The 16,645-nt window shown below is 45.5% G+C and overlaps 5 protein-coding genes across 5 annotated transcripts; 2 read left to right on the forward strand and 3 right to left on the reverse strand.

Annotated features, from left to right (window-relative positions):
* Positions 1-271: 271 nt before the first annotated feature.
* HD556DRAFT_1437962 (uncharacterized protein) lies at positions 272-3,709 on the reverse strand (the record flags this gene model as incomplete). Its single annotated transcript, XM_041305772.1, has 13 exons — positions 272-712; positions 764-932; positions 990-1,195; positions 1,242-1,481; positions 1,532-1,642; positions 1,688-1,876; positions 1,924-2,064; positions 2,112-2,222; positions 2,271-2,360; positions 2,415-2,549; positions 2,602-2,631; positions 3,113-3,205; positions 3,257-3,709. 13 exons carry the CDS (start codon positions 3,707-3,709, stop codon positions 272-274), a joined length of 2,409 nt encoding a protein of 802 aa, XP_041165800.1.
* A 177-nt stretch (positions 3,710-3,886) lies between these two features.
* HD556DRAFT_1227674 (WD40-repeat-containing domain protein) lies at positions 3,887-4,929 on the forward strand (the record flags this gene model as incomplete). The annotated part of the gene is made up of 4 exons (XM_041297177.1): positions 3,887-4,004; positions 4,054-4,513; positions 4,561-4,620; positions 4,671-4,929. The coding sequence occupies 4 exons, from the start codon at positions 3,887-3,889 to the stop codon at positions 4,927-4,929; spliced, it is 897 nt and encodes a 298-aa protein (XP_041165801.1).
* Positions 4,930-6,232: 1,303 nt separating this feature from the next.
* On the forward strand, positions 6,233-9,698 carry HD556DRAFT_1437964 (uncharacterized protein; the record flags this gene model as incomplete). The annotated part of the gene is made up of 10 exons (XM_041305773.1): positions 6,233-6,331; positions 6,383-6,458; positions 6,510-6,579; positions 6,775-6,820; positions 6,875-8,101; positions 8,153-8,317; positions 8,402-8,581; positions 8,633-8,838; positions 8,890-9,215; positions 9,265-9,698. 10 exons carry the CDS (start codon positions 6,233-6,235, stop codon positions 9,696-9,698), a joined length of 2,829 nt encoding a protein of 942 aa, XP_041165802.1.
* Positions 9,699-12,944: 3,246 nt separating this feature from the next.
* On the reverse strand, positions 12,945-14,731 carry HD556DRAFT_1429624 (uncharacterized protein; the record flags this gene model as incomplete). Its single annotated transcript, XM_041304828.1, has 7 exons — positions 12,945-13,282; positions 13,341-13,613; positions 13,668-13,844; positions 13,896-14,135; positions 14,184-14,308; positions 14,330-14,442; positions 14,729-14,731. 7 exons carry the CDS (start codon positions 14,729-14,731, stop codon positions 12,945-12,947), a joined length of 1,269 nt encoding a protein of 422 aa, XP_041165803.1.
* Positions 14,732-15,337: 606 nt separating this feature from the next.
* On the reverse strand, positions 15,338-15,739 carry HD556DRAFT_1216010 (uncharacterized protein; the record flags this gene model as incomplete). The annotated part of the gene is made up of 1 exon (XM_041296685.1): positions 15,338-15,739. A coding segment is annotated over one exon (402 nt), but the record flags the coding sequence as incomplete, so codon positions are not given.
* Between the last annotated feature and the right edge of the window lie 906 nt (positions 15,740-16,645).

The following is a 16,645-nucleotide window of genomic DNA, read 5'->3' on the forward strand; positions in this document are numbered from 1 at the left end:
TACATACACCCTGTAGAGTCGCTAGTTAGTACCAAAAACCAATGGCGGTGACCACTTACACAACGGACACTGTAAGACCCCGCCTGTTAGATAATGCCTCCCGTGTTCACAATTGTTGGTCTGCACATATAGTTTCGCTGGCATACACTCTGGGAGGGAACCACCCGCAGTTCAGTAGAGGTCGCCGGACAACACTGCAGTAGTTCATACGTGGCACATTGTCTGCGTTACTCTATCGTACAAATGACATCTCGTTTATCAAATTGAAAGATTACTGGCGGGCAACGATAATCTCCATCCTCTGAAACTTCTTCTTAGATACTGTGAATGAGGGACGTTGGTCAGTCAACCAGGAAGGATTATAAAATGCTCTTGGCAGGCCTTCGATCGGGACGCAAGAAGACTCCCGGTTAACGTTATGAAGACGCTTTGCGGGCTTACTTCCGCAAGGAGTGAAAATTGTGGCACCCGTTAAACGCTGTTGGTCAATAATCTGCATCTCCTGACTGAAATCTGCTCTCCATGGCATACTCTTCCGACGAAAGACCTGAACGTCTCCATCTTCGTGCTCACTCTCGTCAGAGCTCATGCCATCTTTGCCAAGATTCTCCATGATAGATTGAAGATACGCCCACACAGCCTGATCATCCTTTCCTGTCGCATTCCTATCACTTAGCAGTGTCGACATCACTTTTTTTCGAGTTTCGAACTTCTAGTGAGTAGCTCAATACACTTCAACTCTGAAAGAAACAAGGTAACTGACTGTCACCCTGCGAGTGAGGACCCTAGCGAGCCGCAGTCGCTCATTCATCTGATCCACGAGTCGATCTCCCACTTGTTGCATGGTCTCGCGAGTACCATCACTAAGTGTGAGAGGCTGAGCCTTTCGCCAACACTTGTGGCATTGACTGAATTTCAGTGTAATGTCATCTCTAATTGATTGAGAAGATCATCTAGCCCATCAGTTGGTCTCCTGTAAAGTTGCATACTGGGAACAGAGTAAATCGATAACTTTTTGATTCCACTTGGAGTTGTGTGTGGTCGCCATATCCCATTGCATTGCAAGTGGGTCAGGGCCTGGGCCCATTCCATGTGCAAAAGACAATATAGCTTCACACGACGCCGACACATGAAGCATATACTCTTCGTCTTTTGTGGCGTGGAATGCAGTTCTGAACAACTCTCGAACATTTGCCTGATGTTTCTGTGAGCAGAGCGATTTGCTTTAAGTGAATATGGACCTTATTGTCTCGGCGCTGGGTATCAGTGAAACTTTCGACAGGGGGTTTAGGCGGTTTGTGTCTTGAGCAAGGTCCTCGAGGAGACGTCATTTGAGGAGTCTGAAGAACCTTCGCGAGCGCCTCAGCAAGCATGCTGACAGTTGCGTTCGCGATCGGGACGTCTCCTAAGAGTGAAGTCAGGGGAAGACTTTCTGTCTGAGGTTCCTCGTCTGTGTCAGATTCTGAGCTGGAATCAGGAATCTATGATATGCAGTGTCAGCAAATAATGTGCATCTGAGTTGTCGACTTACTGGCGAAAACCCAATTATCTTGGTACATGTAGCCATGGGTTTTTTGCCCACGAAATGCCGCCAGGCAGGTGTGGACGCAGGTGATGCAGTGTTGGCGTGTCGAAGTTGACTCTATGAAATCGTAAGAACCCTGCATACCAGCGATTCGATACTCACATCCAATGAATTGATCTTGGAACTATACTTGGCGTCCAAGCGGGCTAATTCAGCTTCATTGTCAGCCAAAAACCTATCTTTTGCCAAACACATTTCACAGTCAAATCGAGCCTCTTTCTCGGCCAATAAGTGTTCTATTTCAGCGCGGGTTTCGGTTTGGGCTTTATGAAGACCAAGTGCCATATCATTCTGTCAATGCAAGTCAGAATGTTGATATGACAGCAAAAGCATCCTACCTGGAGCTCTGCTACTTCTTTACGATGGTTCTGGTCCAAGGAAGCGAGGGCATTAGCATTGTCACGCTGAAGATATTGGTTCTGTTGCTGATACTGTGCAATGGCCGATTGCATATCCGATTCGCGGACGTTCGAGGTGATCTGAACAGAGTTAAGTATGATCGCAAGGGACGTGAGATTACATGTACCTGCACATGGTGTTTTCGGAGCAAAAGATCATGTTTGCTTAAATGTAGCTCGTGCACATCTTCACGCAGCTTAGATGACTGATCGATTTCTTTGAGAAAGACTTTATTCGGCTAAGCATTCGTTAGCTGACACAAGGAGGCAAATTGGATGTTCCCCACCCGCTGTTCGTCATCATCTCTCATCCTACGAACAGACTGCCAAGGATTATCTAACTCCATTACACACTCCTCGCTGGAGGAAATAGCTGGCTGCGGTGGGTATGTGTGAGTTATCGCCGAGGGATGACAGTCATCATGATCTACAGTAGCTAACGTAGTATTTGCAGTTGGAGGTGGGTACGTATGTGTTGAGGGTGAACGAAGCTCGTTGAGGGGGTGCGACTCAACAACTTCAGGGGACGGATCATCCGAAGAAAAAAAGGACATTAGACGGGACATCTTGACGCAACAAATTATTTTGTAATCCGCAACTTATCTGAAGACGACTCACCTGATTGTGTCGCCGAATCTGATCTGGAGCCTTAGGTACAACTACAATCAGATTCAAACCGAACAAAATGTCCCTAATTGTGCATGCTTGTATCATGATACCACCTTTCGCCGCCAGTGAAATTACATTCGAAAGGTAATCCAGAGTGCTCTGGAATGCTATAGGCTAGGCCTGGAATGGTCTAGCCAGGTCCAGATCTGCTTTTGATTGAAGAGGTAAAACATTGAAACCCCCGATCATGCATGGACTACTGCTTCCTAACTGCTTTATCAACTACGGCATTCTGGCTGCTTCTGTTACAAAAGGATTGACTACTGCTTCCTGACTCTTTCCGGAAGGACGCACTATTTACGAGAACTGTTTTGTCGTGCCTTAGCAGAAGTGTTTTTCAGTTGCATCTGAATTATATCTCCTACTGGCCAACACCCATGGTAGTCAGCCAGTTCCGGAAAACAGTTCAGAGCCTTGAAAAAAAATTAATATCAAGCTGCCATAGCAACTGCAGAAATACCTCTCTGTGAACCTCCTGCAATGCAGCCGCAGCTTGAAGTTTCTTGCTCTTGTCAATGTTACAGTGCTTCTTGATAGACCGGTGAATGTACTCCTAATTTCAAGTGGGGATGAGGGAAAACAAAATTAACCAGTGCAGTCTCACCTTGAGATCCTTGAAGCAGTCAACATCCCAGTTGAGTGCCTTTTCCAAGTTGTACCCACCACAACCAGGGCGCCCCGCCTCACCCTCTGGTTTGAGAATTTTGGAGTCCTTGGAACTTATAGAGGACAATGAGGAATATGCTGACACCTTCTCGGACTCGCTGTTCTGTGTGAACTGCCCTTCCGAAAAAGAGACTAATTTGGTAACTTTGGGAGTAGACGCGCGAGAACGAATGGGTGTTGTTGCACGAGACGTGGTCGTGAAGACGCGGGAAGGAGTTAGAGTGAGTCCCCTGAGCGGAAGAGTAGAGAATATCATCTCTTCTTGGGGAGATATCAAGACGAACGATAATGTAGGACAAAACATCTCCGTGTGATATGTCAATAACGGAAGTGCCTGGGGAGGACCTTCAGACTCATAAAAAGGAATGACAGAAGTAGAGGATTGAAGCATGACTGACTTTGGAACTGAACAGAGCTGAGAAGATGCCAATTGATGACGGCAATGCAGGTCTAGATCGAAAACCCAGCGCCCACCCAGGTTGCCAAGCAGATAGTGTTGTTGTATATTCTATTGTATAGAACCACCTTATAGTTCAACCACACAAAATCTTAACGTTTACAGCTACCGATGCTTTTCCTATCCAACGATTGCAAAGAATATCGCCTTGAAGGGCGCCTCGTTGGGCACAAGAACACAATCAATTGCCTAGCGGTCTCTTGCAATGGAAATATGTTGGCAAGTGGGGGTAAGTTGAATATCCAGAATAACATTATACACACTCACTCAAGTACCAGGCTCGGACGGCATGAGGATCTGCGACCTCAAACGACGAGTGCAACTCCCAACTCCACGTCAAACACCAGCCATCCAAAATACGGCTGATCCGGTGACTTGCGCATGCTGGATAACCCGTCAAGAAGCAACGCGTGAGACGCTATGCTATGGCACAGGACTGGGTTTCATATGTATTTGGCAACAGCAAGGACAAGGCTTGGAAGACTTCAATGCAAAAGTGTCAAGGCGAATCGGAATGGGTAAGGAGATAATGTGCCTTACCTATGATCATAGTGGCGACAACAGTCGTATTGCAAGTGAAACACGCGACAGACGGGTTCAAGTATGGACATTTGACTTCAAGGGACTGTTGATACCAATCTTCAGCATTGAGCTCTCCACCACGGTTCCGCGCACTGTCAACTTCAATCGAACAGCAGGTAGAAACTTGTTGGTATTCGGGATGTATGACGGCAAGATGTAGGTGCATGTCCATACATCATTAGCAGAGGACTGATGATATTTAGACATACGCTTCGAGGCTCGGACAGCACTGTCATCGCTACAAACAAGGCTGGGCCGATGATGTGAGCGATATCATCAGGCAAGTCAAAATTTACTTACCGATTTACCAAAGCGGGCACGCTGTTGTGGACGCCCCTCAGACACTGTTCCTAATCGACAATGTAATGAACGGATTTAGCTTGCACCGATTAGAAGATGGGGCGTGTATCCGTACCTATAATACCAATCCAGTGAAGACATTCCCGAAACAGGTTGTTTTTGGGGAACAGGCTACCCTTGTTGTCGGAGGCAGTGACACAGGAACTATTCATATTTTTGACAAGAATGAAGGCGCCCTGAAGCAAGTATTGCAACATGCAGACAAGGGGTGAGTACAAACCGTAATGGTGAGTTATTTCATCAATTAATGGAATGTGGGTCTGACACAGTGCAAGACGTATGATAGCACACACCACAGCCTGATTTTTGGAGCAACGTCCACCAACGATGCAGAACCGACCATCTCCATCTGGTGTCGTAAACGTACGACATCGCCGAGCGACTGTCCTCTGGGGTCAGCGATCAAGAATTTCATATGGGGAATAGTCCAGCTAGCTATCGCAATGGCGATAATAGCATATGTCAGCAATATAGTATGTCATATTATGCGATACAAAACACGCACTAACTTATCGGAATGCAGTTAATTGGGCAAACATCGGGGATCACATTGCTGGAAAATGCCTGGCGACAGTATTCAAAGTTGGGGGCTCAAACGAATGACCTAACGAATACTGACATCCGTTCCTTGGTAGAACAATACATTGAGGCGCAGAGGGGTGAAGAACTTGAGCGAGCGCGAAGCTCAGAAACGAATGGCAGACATGGACAAGCCAAGCTTGTAAAGCCCCAAGAAGATGCGCTACATGCAGTCATTCTTCTCGGAAATTAACAATCATAGATTCATGAATACGTACCATGGGATTCAGTGATGTATTTAGCAGTAATCTGAAGTTAGGGCGTGAGCTACCTATTCCAATGTTTAGGTCAAGCACGTACTTACTATTCAAATTTTGAGCAGGAAGCGGGGTAGTTTGCGTCTAACAGAGACATGCAAGAAGGCGTGCATTCATTGATATTCAGATTGTACTAAGTCTAATTCCATCCAATTCTACAGTCCTACAGATACATTGACGTATACAAATATACAGAATCTACACAGTACAACGAACACTTTGCGCACATGAAAGTCCAAAAGGAACCCATGTTTGTAAACAGACACTAGCTATATAGTGAACAATTGCATAATAAAACTCCGCCAGAAGTTTTACCGAAGTGCCCACTTTGCGCCCACTCTGGAAAGTTTTGCCGGACCGGCATTGCCCACTGAGTTTCAATTTGTAAGTCATTCTGTATATCATGCCTTCTGTCTCTCCAAATGGACTTTCTTCTGATTCCCATACGACAGAGTGTTAGTACTTGTAGCGTTGTGGTCATTGTGTATATCCATCCGCCGATACATTACATTACTAGTAGTAGTGTGTGTTACGAGTGGGCCTCAACAATACTTAGGATAAAAAAACAATGCTATGGTCCACAATATTGACCTCTCGCACAATAGACAATTTGCTGTGTCCACCATGATCCACAATCTGCACAATAACACTTGCTAAGCTTCCAAATTTGTCGTTCACTATGAATACTGATCTCGCACCTTCATGGTTTTCTTTCCACTACAACTACCTCGACACGACCTACCGTAGACTTAAGACTTTGCGTGAACGATTGAATATAGTGCGTGATGCTTTAAGTTCGTTTACCATAGTGCTGAGCCGTATTCTACAGACTACAGAAACTATGTCCAAACGTGCTGCATCCAATGATGATGCACCTACCCCCAAGCGCATCAGAATTGATGACGGTGAGTACCAACATGATATTACCCATATCGTTATTCATGAGCATATCACAGGGAATCAAACACCACTAGCGGATAAATGGGCATGGGCGATTTTGGAGCAGTTCCTTACCACCGACATGACGTACGCTCAGATGGAAGAAGCCCTACTATCGCACCTTGGTGATCGATATTCTGCAAACGATTGGAAGGAATCTTGAGATGCCTTATTTTCCGGTGACGGTGATGACCAGCTTGCCTTGGCAAATCTTCGTGCTGTGAAGGCGAAACACATACAACCGGCCTCTTCGGCTCCCAATGATTCTCACATGAACGACAGGCAATTGTCTAGTGTGCACGTTCAAAGTTCACGTAGAGTAGCCAAAGTAAGCCAAAATAATATGATTCTAATACTTTCATATGCTAAACAGCTACCGTAGTTAAAAAACCCCTACCTCGATCTGGCTGCGGAGGAGGAGGAGGAGGAGGAGGAGGAGGATGATGACAACTGTGACCACAGCGGCCCCTCTGAGCTCTGGAAGGTTACATCCTTGCCAGGGTCATCATCGGCTGCTAGGTTTGCTGCAGCCATCAATGACATTACAAATAGATTCGAGGCGACACAGCCTAGTTCGTCGCAAGATCGCCAAACTATTCCCTCCTCGATATCCGACTTGATCCATTCAAGAAGTCCAGCTGGATTACAGGACGGGAGGATGTATCTTCTTCATGCTCAACATAAGTCTTTCTATCGATGTCATGTCGTGCTTCACTCATCAATGATAGGAAATGTTACGGATTATATCGCTGCACGTCTTTGGATGAAGAATTTTGTCGTCAAGGTATCAGCTTGGATACCCGGCCAGCTTTACGTGGTGGCAGACAGCCCCAAAACCATCACAAATTCACTGACTTCATCGCTCTACCTCGCTGTGAAGCAATATGTCCTCATATCGGACGAGGAACGTGAAACAGTCGAGCGTTCTTGTAGCAAGCTTCCCAACCCAGCGTGGGTGAGGATCAAGCATGGCAAGTACAAGGGCGACATAGCCCAAGTCTTTGATTCTGATCTACTAAATGACTTGGTTGCGGTCTTAATTCCTCCACGAGATTTCCCATACCCCATGCCTCGGGGATCTTGGTCATTACTCGACCGATCCCGCCTTCCGAACGGGGATGCAGTCTCCAATATCAATCACAGTGAGGAAGTTGTAGGATGCAAGTACAAAGGAGAGATATATTATAAGGGCCTCCTGCTTCACAACTTCCATCGCGATCGCCTAGAACGTGTCGTCTGCCCTCACGCTGACGACATACAACTTCATCTACAATCCGGGTGGGACCAGTCGTTCCTCAAGAGCACTGTGGTTGCATTTTCGATGCAGTTCTTGCACGTAGGTGACTGGGCTAAGATCGTCAAAGGAGATCTTAGTTCAGAAATCGGGAAGGTCGCCTCAACCGACCATCCTGCTGGTTCTGCCACCTTGGATCTGAGCTTAGATGGGCACCGAAAGGAAATAGAGGTTCGATTACAGGATATCGAGCGCGTGTTTCGGGTCGGCGACACGGTTCGGGTCGTAGCAGGTCCGTACTTGGGTGTGGAAGGGCACATCATTGAGATGGTAAATGATATATTTCGTTTATGTCAAGATGTCTCGAAGGAAGAGGTGAACGTCTTTTTTCAATTGAGCATTTTGCAACTAACACATGGAGCATAGGTGGAAGTTTCAAAATATTATCTAGACTGCCGTCATCTGAGTCACATGCTGCACGCACAGTTGCCAGCGCAGCAACTTTTTAAGCCCCCTCCCGATATTGAATCCATTCAAATAGGGGATTGCATAGAAGTGCTTGTTGGGGAGCACATGGGAAAGTGTGGCATCGTGCGCTAGCTCTCCAAGGGAGGAGACAATATATGGTTCCAGCACGAAACATTGAATATTCCAGTTCCTATTTCATGTGTTCAGTGGACGCACCTCCCCCACCTCCAGACATTACAGTACACGAAAGACAAGGGTTATGACGTCAAACCTGGAGATGTTGTGAGAGTCGCCCGTGGGCTGGAGTATCAGACGAAAGGGATCGTGCGAAGCGTCAACTTTCCACATGCTCGCTTGACCCTACTCTCTGACATTGACCACTCACTCGTCAGTATCTTCATAACCTATGCATGTCTATGCATAACTGACTTCTGGCAGGTTGACGTTCCCATCTCATTTGTGATAAAAGTATGCAACGCCAACCTGGATTCCTTCAAAAAGGAGATCGGCCAAGAAGTATTTATCATTGGGGGTGACTGTAAGGGCTACCGAGCTACGCTTTACAGTCTCGCCTCGGAAAACTGTACCGTTGCTGTGCATGGGCAGCAGCGCACTACACTTCAACTCCAGAATGTTGCTACCAGGTAAGCAGCACGCACATTTTCACAACGGATCAATTGCTCATAGGTATTCAGGTACGGAATGAGGTTAAACAGTGCGATGCTCGAAGGAATAGACATGTTGTCTTTCTGCGAGATGCGGGGGAGATCATACTTAGCCCCAAAACTTCGAAGTGTCACCCCTCCACCTAAAAAGGTTCCCTCTACCTCATCGGTTGCTGTCGCAGATCCTGGCGCGTCGTCATCGTGGACCACCTGGACTGCCCGTCCCGAGGATCAGGCCGGTAATCCTTTGCCCAGTGTCAATCCCACCTGTTTGGCTGCCAAACCCGACGCCTGGACTGTCGATGCCGATGATGTACTGGATAGCTTTGATTCTCGAACGGAAAAACTCAAAGAGGGTGAGTCCCTCCACGGAGGCATCATAACATTTACCTTATTTCATCTTAGGTCCGTTAGCTTGGCTGATGAAGAAAGAATTTTCCTCAAAGTTCACCACACATCACGTGATGTTGAAAGTCTCACCCTCCTTCATGGGGGGCAGGCTACACAATCGATTCATGTCAATGGCTTGTCCCGATCCATTTCTCGGTCTGAATGGACCCACCCCCGAGGGTTGTGTTGCAGTGTTCTGTTCATCCAACGGTGCAGGCGCCGCGATTCAGCATTACCATATACCTGTCACAGATCTGAGCCCAGCTCCTCCTCGCAAAAAAAACCAACTGTGCATTGTTCTGGATGGGAGTCACCACGGCTCCATCTCCACTATAGTTAAGTGTAACCTTAAGAAGAACACTGTGGATATTGCAGTTGCTCCTTCAACTTTCATTAATTTACGCTTCGATCAGATCTGTCTTATAGAGAAGTCACGCGCAACTATGTGATACAATTACTGTACCGATTACTGTACCATTTACAATACCATATGATTACTGTACTGAATAAACACCTCGTTCTCACCATTCTGTGTTCTGAATGGCCAAAATGCCCAAGTGTACTAAATGCACGACGAATCCCTTATGAGTGTGCGATGAATACCCGCTGAATGCGCAGGTCTTTTGACCATGCATAAAACTTTGCATTTTCTGTAATCACATTTTACCATTAAGAAAATTTGAGTTTTTCAACAGGATATGAATGTCAGTCATTATATAATATTTTACAGAACATTTTCTGCGCCTCAAATTATACATTTACTTACAGACAAAATTGGATTACAAAATTTCATATCTGCTTTGTCATTTTCCTGGCGGAAAACTTCAAATACCTTTATCTATTTATACAGGACTTGAAATCTTTGTCAAAATGTGTTACTTTGCTCTACAATTTCACCAACATCTAAATTTGTCATCGTTCCCACGTCGAAATTTGAATTGAAAATCCTTTCTTTATCAATGTTGTTTGGATTCAAGTCTGGCTTGCAGAAAAATTCGGAAACCGCCGATGTGTGACTAAGTCTAGCTCTACATTTACGCACTATAGCGGGGTTTCTGGGAAACACCGGTCCGAGGGAAAATGTGTTTATGCACTCCCACAGTTTAGCGCCGCGGGTGTGTGGGCTCTTTACTACAGTTGATATGCTCATACTGCATATTGTCATTATGCATATATGTCATAATGCACGGACTTTTGAGGATCCCAGCATGGGCGGACTAAAAATGCAGACATATTGCATAAGGAATAATGCATTGCTATTGTATGGGTGATATGCATTATCAGAGGGTCGTAACTAGGGCAACGAGACATAGTGAGTAGCGCTCGAACCATTGTTCTACCCGCATTGTCCTGCTCAGCTATGTAAGTGTGGAATGAATTGATGTCCTGACTCGTAAAAATGTCCTTAAACTTGAAATGGAAGCCACACGATAAGCCTGCCGCATACACTCGACCTGCAAAGAAGCAGAAGATTACAAGTGACACTCCTCCGAGTCGTACATCTGCTCGACCTCCTAAATGCTCAAATTCATGTCAAAATCTTACTCTTGCTGACTGGCTGTCAGTCTATGCCTTTGTTGATGCTCATCCTCATGCCAGCCAGGCTGACATTGTCCGACACTTCAAATCACTCCCAACCGGTGCACTCAACTTCGATCAGTCAACACTTTCTCGCAAATTACGAACCCGCCCAAATATGGAAGCTCACATCAATGAGAACCCAAACGCACTGTCAGCGAAACGGCCGAGAGTTGTCACTCGACCAGACGTTGAGCGTGCCTTAGTGCTATGGATCCAGCACATGGAACATAAAGGTGAAACTGTAACATCACATATGTTATGCGAGAAGCGGAAGAGGTTCAAAAATGAATGTGATGTGCCAGAAAAGGAGAGATTGCTTGGCGAGGCATGTGTTAAGACCATGCACAAAGGGTAGGACTGATTCCAAGGGGCTTGGCTTCAGCTTGTGCACTGCGCCCCTTACCCGAGTATGTGCCCTTAACTTCAGAATGAAGTCCGGAGAAAGTCCAGTGAAGTCCGAAGGACTTCCGGAGAAGCGTGGGAAACTTCGGAAGGACTTTCCGGATGAGTGCGAGAAACTTCTGGAGGAACTTCCGGAAACTTGGAGGATTGGAGGAATGGTGGATTGGAGGATTGGAGGAGCGGAGGAGCGGAGGAGCGGAGGAGCGGAGGAGCGGAGGAGCGGAGCTCCGGCCTAGGGAATTCCTCCCTAGGCCTGAGATGGATAATTACTAAGTCGGAGGACTAGAACTGTTACGAGGACTTAGGGTGAAGGCTAGTGCAAGGACTAATATGTGTAATATTCAGACTAAGGAAGTACAAAGATTCTACGGGGTTTATATACTACTGAGGACTTAATGGAGAATCAGTCAGTGCAGTCCGAAGCTATGTGAGGCTGTGGACAGAGCATGTAGAAAATAGTAAATGAAGATGGAGATGAGAACATAGGAAAATAAAGTCAGAAATGAAATGAGGTACAGAAAATGAGTATAGTCTAACTTGAGAAGGAACGTACAAAGGGAAAAGGCACGGAAGATAGACGTGGGTCAGATCCGGTGTTGTGTTACCTGTTCCAACTCGGGGCTTTTTCGCTTAATAGCTCTCAGTTACCAACAGAATACCACCGAGGGACCCCGACAACGTTCGGAACCGGTCCGTCTACGCCATTTCCTTTGTACTCCTTTATTAAAAATATCGTGTTTATATACTCCTTGCCTTTGAGCCCCCACGTGTGTCGTCCCTCCCATTTGCGTCATCGTCTATGTCGCTGAATCATCTCATTCGAGAAGATTGAAGGGCTATGCAAATGAGTATCCCTGCACTCAATCCTCGTTCTCTCCGCCAAGAGAAAAATTGACGAGGTACGCAAACTATTATATTCTTCTCGCACTTAATCCTTGTTCTCTCTGTCAAGATAAAATGGACGAGTCACGCAAAATTGGCATATCCTCGCATTCAATCCTTGCTCTCTGTCCAGACGAATTATGCAAATTAGTATCCTCACATTCAATCCTCGTTCTCTCCGCCAAGAAAAAATTGATAAGGTACGCAAATTATTATATTCTTCTCGCACTTAATCCTCGTTCTCTCTGTCAAGATAAAATGGACGAAGACGAATTATGCAAATTAGTATCCTCGCATTGGATCCTTGCTCTCTCCATCAAGACGAATTACGCAAATTAGTATCCTTGCATTGGATCCTTGCTCTCTCCATCAAAACGAATTACGCAAATTAGTATCCTCGCATTCAATTCTTGCTCTCCGCCAAGAAAAATTAGATGAGTTATGCAAACTGGTAAGTCGCGCACGTTGGCCTATCTCTTCCACTACTCAAGAATTCCCCAATGCCCCGCTTAGACTGCTGTACATGCTAATACAAGCCCATGTCCATGTCTGACTTTCAGGTTCTTTTCTCGATGTCGGATGTCTCGAAATACGATAGTCAACGATACCGGCACCTGGCGTCAATGCATATGTCAGTGTGCTGTATGTCGACAGTGGCATATCTTTATTGTCTGTGTTTGACCTCTGTGCGAAGCGGTCTTGGTTGACCTTGCAGGCGAGTGTGTCTGGAGTGAAGGGCAGTTGAAGGTTATTGATTTGATGATTAGTATGACTTGTAGGCCGGGAATGAGATTTGATTCGTTGTTTCTGGGATCGAACTATCAATCGTGTCAGTATATACTGTTAAAAATGTTCACTTTGTGCTTACTTTGTCGACTCACAGAGCGCTTCGCCCGGTATAAATGTGTTGATTCGTTATCGCGAGTGTTAATCCCATGCATGATATGGAGGTCAATGCTAGATGCAGCACGGACATCATATTGGTATCCATGCATGATTCCTGCAAGCAATGTTAAGTTGATTCCATCACGATTAATGTTGCGGTGTGCTTGCTCATTCCCGTTTGTAGTCGTCGGTGATGCCTTCCATATTGCGATGGGTATGAGACTCATTGGCCAGTAAATGGCCGGCAATGCAAACTTCGAAGATTCCTTGTCTTTGAGCCATGCTACGATATCAATATGTTATAAGGTGTTATGTATGATGTTTTAAGATAAATCTGTTACCTTGTGCTTTTTTCCCACCTCGACGAATAATAGAGAGTGTCGTTTGAATATTGGGGTGGGCTTCTGCAGATGCGAGGCTTAACATCGCATTATAGACATTTTTTGAAACTTGACTGCAAAGCGCTAAAATATTTCTTTTAAAGTGTGTAATGCACAAACGGTAAAACCGGTGAAGGTGCCCATAAGGATCCAAGTCACAAATACGACGATGAGGCTCGAAGATACAGAACTTGGACTGCCCTTGAGAGACCTCGACACAATACATGCCTAAGCCTGAAGGAGACAAAAGTTCGATTTGTTATTGTGTACTAGTAGACAGTTACATACCCTTTGCTTGCCCACGGTGACCATCAGCAATGATGGATTCAATACCAAAGCCATGAATATGACGGAAAGCTACTGGGACACCAGTGTCTTGTGTTGCAATCTCAAAAATTCGCCGAAAAAGAATCAAATGAGCTTCAGCTGTTTGAGAAGTAGTCATAGCACGAGCTGAGACCATAGCTATAAAATGTCGGTAAGAATGAAGACAAGTTCAATGTTTGGGAAACTTACAGCGCATGTGACCATCATCCCAAGACTCTATCTCAAACTCTTGCCATCCTCGGACACGTTTGAATGATGTGTCTATGGACAAGCGCTTCGACGAAAGGAGGTGTTGTGACATGCGACTTGTCATGCAAATGACCAGGCGGAAGCTCGAGTCTGCATTGGGTATATCATGTGTCTCCGCACAACGAATATATTGTCGTTCAAGTGGAAGCATTTTTTGCTGGTCAACAAGTAATTTAGCACCTGTAAGGTTGATGTGAGAACCATCGAATGACAATGACAAAAACTAACCATCAAATCCAGTTCCATGAGGGAAATGGTCCATACGCATAACATTTATTAGTCGTCGTACATGATCGAGATTTCCAAGAGATGGATGTAAGTCTTCCAAGTGTGGATCAAAATCTATTGTGGGACTCCATCCAAGGACACATCACAGTTCTTGCATAAACCCAGAGTCAAGAACCAGCCGGAGAGGGGTTGCATCAGCCAATTTCCATTCGAGTCGCAAGAGAAGTGAACTGAAACATTTGACTATTGCAGGAGGTGTCTTGATGGGGAGTGGGGGTGCATGAGAATGGGGGTTTCGTGAGACGACAAGAACACGTGGACAATTGTAAAGGTCATTTGGGACATAGATATCATATGTTGTGGTACATTTATGGGTCCATTTTCGAAGAACACCTTGACGAAGTACCCCATCCCTCTTTCGGTGCCAGTACGCTGAGAAAACTTAGCATTCACAAACCAAAACTTGGGGCTACAACACTCACGGCACAATTGCTTTTGCTCAACAGGGGAGGCCATGAACGTGCAGGGTGCCAAAGGGCCATAACCATGGGCACGTGCAATTTCTTCAAATTGAAAAATACATTGTTGGTTGTTTTCGAGCAATGCCTGGAGGTATGGAATATCGAATTCTTGCAAGTTTCGCAGAACAAGGTGTGCACGTTGTGTCGGCATTGAGAAATACTCACACCTATAGATGTTCAGCACATGTATTGTCTGCCAAACTCAGTTGGTACTCACTGAATGAAAGGTTGGTTAAATCGATCAATGTGCATCACAAGGCTGCCCTTGCACATTTTGCGCTTCCGTTTACGACGGCTCGATAGTGCATCAACATCAAATTCAGACTCAGAGTCCGAGTCCGAGTCAGCACTTTCCGATGTATGATACATCAATAACTCATTAGTAGAATCATCAGGATTACTTTCGAATGATAGCGAGCAACCTTTGTCTTTGACAGCACAAAAGAAATTGAGTGTCTTCAAAAAAACCTCCTTCTGCGCCTCAGTTTGAGGTGAATCTGAGTATGAAAGTGGCGAAGTAGTGTTGAATGAGTGACGGTCGACATAGTCATGAGGGAGACAGTCATCAGTTCGAGCTGAGCACAGTTTCAGTCCTTTGCCTGTTCGCAGCTGGTAAATAGCAGTAAAAATGAGCAGAAAAATATACTCACATGATGTTCTCAGCTTTGAGCAAAGAACAGACTTGCCGAAAGGGTCTTTGAGTAGAAAACACCATGCATTTTGACGTCCATTGTGAGAATCACCAAGAGAATATTGTAAATTAGACTTCGGGTGGATAAATAACTTAGGATCGGGGTTGACGTGGAAAATGTGAGCAACTGCATCACCTGGTGCAGAGCCAGTTTGAGGATACTCGACAATCGCACCAAGAGGATGTTCGATGATGGCATCAACACTAGTCTCGCGATTGACTTTGTTGCAACCTTGTGCAATTTCGTCTATGGTGAATAATCGAGCAGGTTGTGGGCAGTAGCGTGCTGCCATGACCTCTGGCGACTGGATTTGCTGGTTGTTGTACTGACACAGAAGAAGCTGCAGGTGAAACATCACGAGAAGAAGGTAAATCGGTATTGAGGTCAAGAGGTGAAAGACCAGCATTATCGAGTATATCCTGTGCAGCTTTGAGAGCAGCGAGTTGCGCATCAGAGAGGTTTGACATGATAGACGAGAGTAGTATGACATTTCAATGAAGTGTTGGGGCCTTAAATACGAATCTACCATATACATAGTACAGCTTGAAGGTCGGCAGATTTTGCATGAAGTCCGAAATGTTAGTATTGGAGAATGATAAGTGTTGCCTAATTTGGATGACAGTAAGTGTTTGCGGTATCGTATCTACTATCAGCGCCTCATGGTGTTCTTCTTCAGTCACCTAGCACAGAAGCCCAGATTAACGCATGGTACACGGCCAATTTCAAGACACGATGCAGCCTAAAACTTTCACAATCATGGAACTAATATATGGGCCCGTAAGTTTCATTAATTGATGTGAACATTGATGACACCAAAGTTCAAGTCCAAGACATTTCCATGCACCCTAGAATGCAGTCCGATATTATGGAGACTAGTTCTTGTGCGGTTGTGCTTCTCTTGCTTCTGGCCAATGCCAAGTCTAACGTGTTGCTGCTGCAGTGTTGCCCAAATGACAGCCGCTGTTCAGATATCAGTACCGACGCCTGTCACTCTGTCTCGAAAATGACATCCACCATTCGGATATCAATGCCGATGCTGTCGCTCTTTCTCATTGACTCAGATCTGTAAGTTTTTTTCCTCATCTTCTAGTTCACCCTGATATTGAGCACGGTTAGCTGCAGCCATCGCTTGTAGATCAAGTCTACCACCAGTCCATCACTATATAAACTGGTAAGTTCGACAGGCATCTACCTATCTCATTTTTGTCTCAACTCGAGCTGCTATCTTCACAGTCACACATCTTTAGTC

Source organism: Suillus plorans (genome assembly GCF_016647745.1).
Source record: "Suillus plorans strain S12 chromosome Unknown HD556scaffold_5, whole genome shotgun sequence".
NCBI classification, from domain to species: domain Eukaryota; kingdom Fungi; phylum Basidiomycota; class Agaricomycetes; order Boletales; family Suillaceae; genus Suillus; species Suillus plorans.